The sequence below is a fragment of the Zingiber officinale genome, chromosome 7B (genome assembly GCF_018446385.1).
Source record: "Zingiber officinale cultivar Zhangliang chromosome 7B, Zo_v1.1, whole genome shotgun sequence".
Classification (NCBI taxonomy): Eukaryota; Viridiplantae; Streptophyta; class Magnoliopsida; order Zingiberales; family Zingiberaceae; genus Zingiber; species Zingiber officinale.
Window position 1 is genome coordinate 14,882,491 of NC_055999.1, and position 10,979 is coordinate 14,893,469.

At 36.6% G+C, this 10,979-nt stretch overlaps 2 protein-coding genes across 2 annotated transcripts; both read right to left on the reverse strand.

The window, feature by feature from the left end:
* Positions 1–364: 364 nt before the first annotated feature.
* Positions 365–976, reverse strand: LOC122003591 (dof zinc finger protein DOF1.5-like). Its single transcript, XM_042558683.1, has one exon. It carries the CDS (start codon positions 945–947, stop codon positions 597–599), a length of 351 nt encoding a protein of 116 aa, XP_042414617.1. The 5' UTR covers positions 948–976; the 3' UTR covers positions 365–596.
* Positions 977–2,107: 1,131 nt separating this feature from the next.
* LOC122005383 (phosphoenolpyruvate carboxylase 2-like) lies at positions 2,108–8,483 on the reverse strand. Its single transcript, XM_042560408.1, has 10 exons — positions 8,127–8,483; positions 7,350–7,741; positions 6,768–6,852; positions 5,542–5,764; positions 5,297–5,400; positions 5,124–5,211; positions 4,863–5,017; positions 3,672–4,670; positions 2,930–3,316; positions 2,108–2,539 (listed from the first exon to the last, which is right to left on the reverse strand). Exons 1-10 carry the CDS (start codon positions 8,286–8,288, stop codon positions 2,246–2,248), a joined length of 2,889 nt encoding a protein of 962 aa, XP_042416342.1. The 5' UTR covers positions 8,289–8,483; the 3' UTR covers positions 2,108–2,245.
* Positions 8,484–10,979: the final 2,496 nt, after the last annotated feature.

Below are 10,979 nucleotides of genomic sequence, written 5' to 3' on the forward strand. Positions count from 1 at the left end.
TAGTCATAATATGAATATCAACCAATTTCAATAATCATATCAATTTGTTCATAATGAACATTTCAATGAAATCGATCAATCAAGACCAAAAGGGAAACATCAAAATGGAGACAAGCAAGTAGAATGATTGAAAAAGGAAAAGAAAAAACAAACACTTGTTCACACTCAGATGCAACCTTAACCACTAATTGATCAATGGTCAGGACTAATAACTCTTAAATAATCTATACTAGTTTTGTGTCAATTTTAAGATAAATTATATGAATTCTTCTTCATTGAAGGGGAAAAAAAACAATTGATCCTTTGAATCTTACTAAGCCATGTCACATGTGTGTGACATCACTTGTGCAAAAGAAAACTCTTATGGATGGAGTTGCCCCTCCACCTTTGACTAAGCCAAGTTTCATTATGATATTGAAAGCATTTACTCATAGGAATTGCACGATGTTCTTGTAAATTTCAAGTATCGATCTCATCCTGTACATATTGAAGATTTAATCGAAAGCAAGGAATTATAGGCGTGGAGCATCCAAAGTCAACGGCGTCCCTCGGGTCAACCCTCGCCGGCGCCGGATGACCACCTGGACGCGTCTGACTCAGCTGGCGGCGGCTCCTCCGCGAGGGCCCAGGCGTCCCCTCCGGCGCCCGGCGCCGACGGGGACGTCCCGGAGGGTGCCGCCGGCGGTCCAGTAGCGGTGGCAGGTCCTGCATAAGTGGCGCGGCTGGTTGACGTTGTAGTTGTTGAAGTAGCAGAACTTGGTGTCTCTGCTCTTGCACCTCGGGCACGGCAGCGCCTCCATCCGCTCCGGTAGCTGCGGCGGCGCCTCCTCCTCCTCCTCGCCCTCCTTGGCTCGCCCGTCCCCCTTCTGGATCACCGTCCCGAAAAGCTTGAAACTTGTGCCCTCCTCCTCCGCCATCTCGCGCCCGTGCGCCAGCGAGAGGGACATGCGGTGTTTGTCGAAATGCCAATTGGAACGAGAACAAGGAGAGACGGAGACAACGCAGAGCGGAGCCATTATATATAAAGACTTGAGAGATCAAATCAATCACTCTGCACCTTTTACAAATTAATTTAATAGCACGTCTATGAGAAACTTCTGTTTTCACAAAGAAAACAGACAATTTGTATCCATCAAGAAGCTTTTGAACACTGGTCTGAAAACTGAAGAGAGGTTTTGAAATGTGGAATGAGGGAATTGATTGAAGTCATCAATATCTGGTCCTTTCAACTTGTGTTTTTAATAATTGCGGGGAAGTCTGTCAACTATAGCAGGCAAGTGATCCTCCAACTCCAAGTTGTTGTTACATTCTACCAACAATCTACTGTCAGGAATTTGTAACTCAGTTGTCTCTACGCAACTGAGGATGTTTCAAGCTCAATAAATAAAATGAAAATGAATTTGACATCAGGTGTTGGAATCTCCTTTTCAGAGATTCCTTTTCCCCTGCCTTATCTTCTTTTCTTTGCTTTGCTTTCCTGGCATCAAGAATGAAGAATGGGTCCAAAAGCCATTGTCTTGGTATATTTGTTGCATGAAAGAAATGGTTGATTAATTATTAATAATTAGGCAAAAGAAGGGGTCTAATACTTGTATTTGATATCACAATTGCAGCGTGATGATTTGAGAGATCCCTAAAATTGAAAAATATGTATATATTATCTTTTGGAATTTTCCTAGCTTCTAGTGATGACTGAGTTGAGTGTCGTCGCATAGAGAGTGAATGAGATCATTTGACTTATCCAACTTGCTCCAAATGATCGACTCACGAGTTTACTTCTGATAATTTGTCTGAACGACACACTTCTTTCATTTACTTGAAACAAGGTCCACTTGAGACAGACAAATTAATTGATGGCCAACCCTATTAATATCTCTCTAGTGTTCAGCTAACTCATGGACCATATGATATGCATCCTTTACCATTCTTTAAAGATTCATAGGAAATCCAAAAGGAAAGAATGAAGGCCTATTGTTGTTTGGTATGACTTTTAAGTATTTCATTGTTTGCAAATGGATGAAGAAACCAATAGCTCAGGGCAAAAAATTTAAAAACAAAAAAACAGAAGCTCATCATTTGCAAAATAAGAATGAAACATATCCACAGATGATAAGATTAAGTTTGCCATCAGCTTGCTTATTTCTTCTTACCTTTCATAATCAGGCAACGATGCCGAAAAGTTTATCGGTCATAATTAAGTTTGCAATGCCTTATTTATGGGATGTAATTAATCTAGTTCATGAATTTAACCAGTGTTCTGCATTCCAGCAGCAATGCCCTTCATGGTCAAGATGAGGGTGTCCTCCAGTCCAGGAGCATACTCGCTGCTTGGGTTGAGCTTCACCAGCTCTGCGGCCGGCTTGGACTCTGTAATCTCCTTCGAGACATGAGGCCTCACATTAACATGGTAGGTCGGGTCCCTGATTCTCTTCAAGGTGTATGCTTGGCAAGCATTCAGTGTCGTGATGTACGCGTCTCGCAGTCGTAACCGCTGCTTCAAGTATGGATTGCCTTCCAACAGATCTTTGTGACCAGCAACCTACACGTGGGGAAACAATGCGACTCTTCAGACTACAATGACTGATAACATTAGAAACGAAAAGTAGAGCATCTGGAAAGAGAGAAATATAAGAACTAGACAAGGTCTCACAATGACCAAATTAGATATCAATCTCAAGACAAATACATATCTTAGCATATGAATCCAGAAACTTAAAAAAGTGAAAAGGAACTGATGAAGTAATTCAGATTTGCTCCTCGTGAATATAAGTTCCAGGGTATTAAAGCATGATCTTGGTTGCAGAGAAAGAATGATTATAAGAGATATTGGCAAAGATTGTCAGTGCTTGAATGAAACAAGAATTCTTATGCTTGAAAAGCATATAGATGGGAATTAGACTCCAGAACGGTCTATGAAAGAACTTCTCACCTGAAGAAGAAGACGCTTTGTTTCCTCATAGTTGGTTCTGAGTTGCTCCCCAAATTTCCACAATTCTTCAGAAACTAACAATTTATCATACAGGGCAGCTATTCCAGGATCTCCCTTTGCAAAAACCATCTCAACCAAGTCGATGGTGACCCTGAAAAATGGCCATTCATTGTACATCTGCTGAAGAGTTTGAAGATTCTTGATATCCTTTTGCAAGACATGCTTGAATGCTGCACCAAAACCAAGCCATACTGGTAGATGAAAACGTGTTTGTGTCCATGCAAATATCCAAGGAATTGCACGGAGTGATTCGATGCCACCACTGGGCTTCCGTTTCGATGGCCGGCTCCCAATGTTCATCCTGCCATACTCCAGCTCTGGTGTAGCCTGCCAATTATAAGAATCACATTAAGGTGTTTTGAAAAGCGAAGAAGACCTAGCAAAAGTATTGAGCAATCGAGGACACAATCCAGAAGATCAGCGGAAAAAAAACATGGAGACGTGTTAAGTTCATAGGATCTAGGTCTCATTTCTCCAATAAGATGCAAATACATTAACAACAAACGCACAGGGAGTCCTGACTATTTGTGGTTATCTTCATGGACTTTACCCGGTCATTTGATATCCAGATCTTACAAATCATGACAATCTAGCCTAACAATCATGCATATGTAAGAAAATTTAAAAATCAAACCAAATGTCTAACAGGCAAATAATGATGTTTGAGAGCTAGGTTACTTACTAGGCGGAAATATTCGACGAAACGTGGTTCATGGAAGACAATAGATCGATATTCCTTGGTAGCTACAACAGCCATTTCGTCCATCAAAGCACGCCACTCTGACTTTGGAGGGATAGGGGGATGCATTCCATGTTCAAGTGTAGCAGCTGTGAAACGTTGCAATGTCCTGAAGCACAAATGTTCCTCTCCAAAAGACTGCTCAATAACTTCACCTTGAACTGTAACTCGAAGAGATCCATGAACCGTATCTGGTGGCTGAGACAGGATAGCCAGATGAGTAGGACCTCCACCTCTTCCAACAGTGCCACCTCGCCCATGAAACATGGTCAGTTTCACTCCATGCTCGTTAGCAACTTTTATGAGCTCCTCTTGAGCTTTATATAACTGCCAAGCTGCAGAAAATCGCCCAGCGTCCTTCCCGGAATCTGAATACCCAATCATAACTTCCTGCTTCCCATTAATCCTGTTCCTGTACCAATCTATTGAGAAAAGTCGTGCTAAAGCAGAAGGCGCAGCCTCAAGATCTGCAAGTTTTTCAAACAGTGGGACAACTCGTAATGGAAATTTCACATGGCATTCACGTTGCAACAGCTCAACGGCCAAGACATCTGATGGAGCAGTTGCCATTGATATGATATAAGCCCCAAAGTTGTCTGAAGGAAGTTCTGCTATGACATGGAAAGTGTCCAAAACATCAGCAACTTCATCCGTTTTCGGTAGGTCAGGACCAAACAAAGGTCGTTTTCCATTAAGTTCATATAACAGCCATTCTTGGCGTTGCTCCTCAGGCCAATCACGGTAGGATCCAATTCCCAAGTACTTAGTAATGGCATCAACAACATCAGTGTGCCTATCGGATTCTTGCCTAATATCAAGTCTGACAAGGGATAGACCGAAGGTTGACACTTGACGTAAAAAGTCAAGAAGACTCCCATCAGCAATAGCTCTGTCACCACAGTCACAGAGTGAATGGTAGCAGAGTTCAAGAGGTTCCAAAAACTGCAAGGAAGGCAGCACAAAGAAGGTAGAACAGGAAACATGCAATAAAGCGAATCTAAATTAGTGTAATACAACACAAATTCATCATCACAAACATGAAGAAAACATAATATCATTCACTATCTAATGAATACTGTATCCAACAAAGAGAGAGATTAAAATAACAGTGTTTAATAGAGATCATCATGGTACCTGTTCAATGTTGGTGTAAGTCGCTTCCTCAGGAATGTCGGAGTATCCATTTGAAAGTAAATGGCGAGAGCGCTCACGTGTGTTGTACAATTTATCCCTCACATCACTAAGTATGACACGGTAAGGCTCATTTGGAGGAACTTGTTTCCAGAACTCTATTAAATAATAAATGGGAAGCATCTAATGAGTTCAGATTGTCTCTGATTTAGTCTATATTATACTGAGTTGCTAAGTCTAATGTGCTCAAATAATTTATAGTACCTATGTAGTGCTTTGCATCCTTCTTTGAGGACTGGTGTAGTACATCAGCTCGCACTCGAAGTTCAGTATTGCAGCGCCACATAGATAACTACAAGAAAATAAGTCACCAATAACTTGTGAACTGACAACAAATGGAAAGAAATGTCAAGTTACAATAAAAGATCATTTAATACTTCAAACATTAGATCCTCGATTTGTGAGTAGTACAGGTTTGCAGCCATCATTCTGGCCAACAAGCATACATCTCTTGTTACTTCCGGAGTGACTCTTGGGTTACCTAAATGCACAAGAAGTCTGTAAGAACAAGATAACATATTTCATTGTTCATCTTCAGTAGCTATGATAAATCAACCACACTGATAGTTGAGCATTAGGAAAAGGAAAGTCAGGCTCATGTAAAATCAAGGAGATGATATACCATCACGATCACCACCCATCCAAGATGAGAACTGAATAATAGGTGCATTATAGGGCACACGCTCATTTATCCCAATATTTTTTAGCGCTGTATCCACACGCCGCAAGAATTTAGGGACGCCCTTCCATATGGTTTCATGGAAATAGCTCATTCCGGCACGCATTTCGTCTTGAGGAGTTGGAGGCGTTCTTCGGATTTCATCCGTTCTAAAGGCGGCTTGAATCTACACAAGTCAGGCCGAATATAAGAAAAGCAACAATTATGTTAAAGATTATTACAGAATGCATTTTGTACGATCTGTTCAAGAATTAGACTAGGTTTGATTGACTTTCCTTGCCATGAGGTCCTAAAATACTAGAGTTCATGTCAAACTAGCTTCTCTGGAAGTGAAAAGGCCATACTTGTGAGCTGATATAGGTAAAGAGATTAGAAGCAAATGAAGAAGTCAAAGCAGACACTGTAACGCACAATTGAGACAGAACTCTAGAAACCAAGATTAGAATATGGAGGATATTTTTGTTCCAAAGTTCTGACCCTAGCTTCAGGTTAAAAACTGATCACTAAGAGGATGGGCACTCAAAGAGTCAATTATCAACTATTTGATATATTATACTGAACAAGCATTTGGATAAAGAACAAAAAAAGTAGATCCAAGTATTTTAGAAAGCAATATCTACTGATGGTGAAATCTTCATTTACCATATTTGCAAGGAGGATACAGAATGAACAGGGACAAGCAAGTTCTTAACTTTGAATATGAAAGAGAGTTGAAAAAACAAGGAAATTCAACAAACATGTGTCAAGGGAAAGATAAATTATGTGTTCACAAAGGATTTGGACATAGCATATTAGGAATATGGAGAACCATATGGTAATCCTAACCTGTCATGTGATTATTAAATGTTTCAGTCATTCACTTAAAATTTTTATATAAAAAACCCTTAATAAAGAGAAAGAATAGAAATGTTTAAAACAATTTTATTTCATGAACGTAAGACTCTGCTTCCTAAATGCTTCAAAATATTAATGACCAAAAAATATTAAGCCAATTTAATACAGTTTGTTTAAATTACAAATTGACTATCAACAAGCTATGCTCCCTTTTCCTCCTGTAATTCAAACTGAAAAACAAATGACATCACTATAGACATGCACCTTCATACTCCATGAAAACCTACAATGATATAAAAGGTTGAGCATCAAGCAAACACGACAGGAAAAATTACCTCTCTCTGAAGAGCCTCATCAAGCTCCTGCTTGTCATCAGGGGTAATGTCTATAGCATTCAACTGGGTCAGACAATTCCTTATCCTGAGCAAACAATAAATCATATGTAAGAAACCAATATATCTTCTTTGGTCTTTCACACATAGATGATGATTCCATTTTTCATTGAAACCAACTTATCATTGTTAAACAAACATAGCACACCAAAAATAGTAAGAATTATGATATTTGTTTAGATTTAACAATATGATGTGTTTCCATAGTGAACAGTATATAACCCTTTCACATTAAATTTAGATGTTTGTTATAATAGATGTTTTTCTGGGTTTTAACTGCGACAACACGTTTGACCAGAGAACAAGGAAGGTGCCATGACGAATTTTGGGACAGGTTATGCTGAGTTGAATAGGAAAAGGAACGATCAAAGGATAACAAAAATGTTCAGATATAATTCCATATTCAATTCAAACAAATGTGTAAGCTTAAGTAATGTGTAAACTGGGCAACAAAAAGGGAAAACATGGCATATATGCTTAGAATGAATTCTACCAAGCAGACAATAACTTAAAGTTTTGGCAAACCTTGCATGCTTCTGAAGCAAGGATCTTCTGACTGACTGTGTAGGATGTGCAGTCAAAACCAGATCAACTGTCTGGTTTTTAAGAGCATCAAATACCTCTTCTTTTGACTTATTCAGCTGCACCACAAGTCGCTTAAGTGTTTCCTCAATGTCTGACTCAGTAATTGCAGAATTTTCATCCGCAAAATCTCCCTTTTTCAGCTTGGTCCTTCTACGATAGGCAATCTGCACCTCCTCAGCTAAATTGGCCAAGTTAAGCATGTGGGAGAATGATTTCGTGACCACAATAGTGTCGCCTGCATCCAAACTAGTCAAAACCTTTCCCAGATCCAGTAGCTTCTCAGACTCTTGCTTCTCTTCATATTCAGCTGACAACTCGTACAAATCTTGAACCTGATACCCAAAACCGCAAGCCCAGGTTAAGAAAAGTTTCCAATTTTCTGTCACTAGTAATCAACTAGCCATCTAGCCCCATTTAGGTTTGATAAAAATAAGAACAAACACTAAACCAAAATGTGAACTTGAAAGAATAGGAATGACTGAACAACAACAACATGAGACTTTGTAGAAGATAATTTCAGTCAACGCTAAGTGTTCCTTGTGGTCTTTATCATATCACAAGAATCAGACAATTACATGAAGGCACCGAGTATTCTACTGATTAAAAAAAAAAATGTAAATTCCTCCAAACAGGCATCCTGAATTTATTAGGACAAAAGAATCATCAAGAACAATGTAAACTCCACAAGGCCGAACAATATAGACCGAGTGAGCATACCGTCTCTCTGATTCCCTCGCCGTGGAGATCTTGAAGGATGTCGAGGAACCGATCCAAGAGGAGGGCGTCGTACTCGACCAATTTGTCGTCCTCGGAGACCTTGGCGGGGGCCAGAAGCCTCATGTGGGCATCGATGGATGACATATTCTCGAGCTTCGTCATCTCTTCAGCCGATCTATCCGCAACTTCGTCTGATTTTATACACCAGAACAGAAGAAAGGACCGACGAGAAACACGGGAAATCTGCCTACGGAGAAGCTCAAGAGTACTTCTCCACAGCCCACAGGTCGAGAGGGAGGGGGAGTGAACGAGAAACTCGTGAAGAGGAAGAAGAAGAGAGAAAAGGTAAAGTAATTTTTTTTTGAATTTTAATCATTTGAATATTTTTTTTTTAACTTTCTCCTTTTTAATGTACTGATATATTTGAATAATTTAATTATGGACGGCGCATTAAATTAAATGCTATCATTATAAAATTTGAAGGTGATACAGTAATTATATATGATTTATTTTTTCTGTATTAATTTTAAGATAATCCTGAGACGGGTTAGTGAGGATATTAGGAGCGACAGGAATTACCTTTATGTTTGAGATATAATTAAAAATAAATTAAATATTTTAAGAGTAAAGTAAAATTTTTTATAATTAGATGTGAAATTGAAATATTTCTAACTCATCATATTTGGACAAAATGTGCATTACAAACTTATAATGATCAATTGTAATATTGCTAATTCTTATATTGGATCAAAACAAATTTTGAATGGAAAATAGTAAAATAATATTCCAAGTGATATCAAATGGTCAACGTCGACAAAATTGACGATTGCAGTAGATCTCTACTGGGATAATTTTAGCATGCGGGTTCTTAGAGATAAATTCAATAAAATATCAATCTAAAATTCAAATATTAGTAAAATTAAGATAAATGAATTCTTTATATATTAGTCACTATTTCAAATATTAATAACAGTCCATGATTTATCTTCTCCATGTTGACCCTGAGACGAATTGACGAGAACAGTAGGAACAAAATATTCATCTATCAAATAGTATATGCATGGATAAGAAAAATACGTTGGACTGGATATTCATTAAAATTGAACCCGAATTAAAAATAAAAAAAATAGAATTTATTTTCAAATTAATTAAATTGATTTAACTTTTTTTAATAAAAATTAAATAAATAATATTGATTAATTTAATCAAAACCCGTATTAATTGAATTTTCCAATGAAAATATGATTAATTAGAGATTTATATATTCACTATCAATTAATTTTGTATTTCAATTAGAAATTTTAAAATTAAAATTATACTGACCGATATAACTGATTTTTAAAAATAAAATAAAATAATAAAATAACTAAATTAAAATTTTAAATTCAATTTATTCGGTAGATTTATTTAATTTAACTAAATTTTTACTTGCCCTTAATTATATACACTATTTTATCAACGGTGTGTAACTTTGCTAATATTCTTCAAGCTTATTACTTAAATACTAAAAGTGATATTGTGCGGAAGGAGTGGGTACATTGATATTCTTTTGACACTGGACACACAGTTCTTAAGGTGGATGATATCTGGCTAGACAATTCGGGTGTAGTAAATTTTTGAGATGTTATTTATAACTTTTATTGTAGCAGAAGGTGAATATATTTGTTCTCAGTGTCTCTATCAATTCGTCCCAAGGTTAACATAGAGAAGATAAATCACGGACGACTACTAACCTTTAGAATAGTGACTAGTATATAAGGAAGATATTTACCTCGATTTTTATCGAGATTTGAATCTCATACTTCATTATGATAATATCTCATGTGTTAATCACTAGACCTATTCAAAAAGACTAATTCTCATGATGCTTAGATTAAGAATTTATCGATTCTATCGATTTTTTTAATATCCTTTATACAAAGCTAATAGTAACTTTTTATAGTCTCTCACTATCCCGGTTCCTCATATTTAGACACATTGTTTACTACTCAAATTCAAGTAATGTTATATATTTGAGATGTCTTCTATGCATAAATTTATAGTTAGTATGACAAGGACAACTTTAAGGAGGGGAAATTTCTATACTGACTTAGTGGTCAAAATTGAAGCATCGAGATGAAAAATTTTCATTATCCCCCACGTGACATCTCAATTTTGTGGTTGGCAGATGCTCTTTTCTAGTTGGCGCGCAAATTGTTTTTTTTTTTTATCAAATTAGAGAAGAAGGAAAGTTAGAAACAAAAAATATCGACAAATATAAAAATTTCAAGAATCAAAGTTTCAGTGAATAATAAATTTTGAAACTAATTAATGTACCATCGCTCCCTCTATTGATATGCTTTGAAATTAAATTGTGCTAAGTATTAATCAATCCACGATAAACTATAGATAAATAAATTAACTAAAAATTAATCCCAAAATTTATTAGTAGTACTGTAAATGACCATAGGTGGTGGTAAGGTGATAATCGTCTACAACCTCAGCCGCCTATGTTTAGATGATTAAATTTTTTTATTATATTTTATACACAATATTATAAATAAGTATTATTCTTTATAATATTTTTTTTAATAAAATATATTAATTTAAAAATAATATATATAATATTTTAAATATACATATTAAATTAATAGGTTAATTTTATTAGATTTTAATTAAATCTATTTAAATTATCTCAATCATAATTAAGAGTTGATTAAAATTATTAACCTACAGTTATTTAATTAAACTCTAACTTACAATTTATTTGCGTACCATATTTCTGTCAGACAACCAGTTTGAACCATCGTCAGGATCGCGCGACCAGTTTAGACGCATCGTAAAGATTTCATGATGAGTATGGGCGTGTCGCCG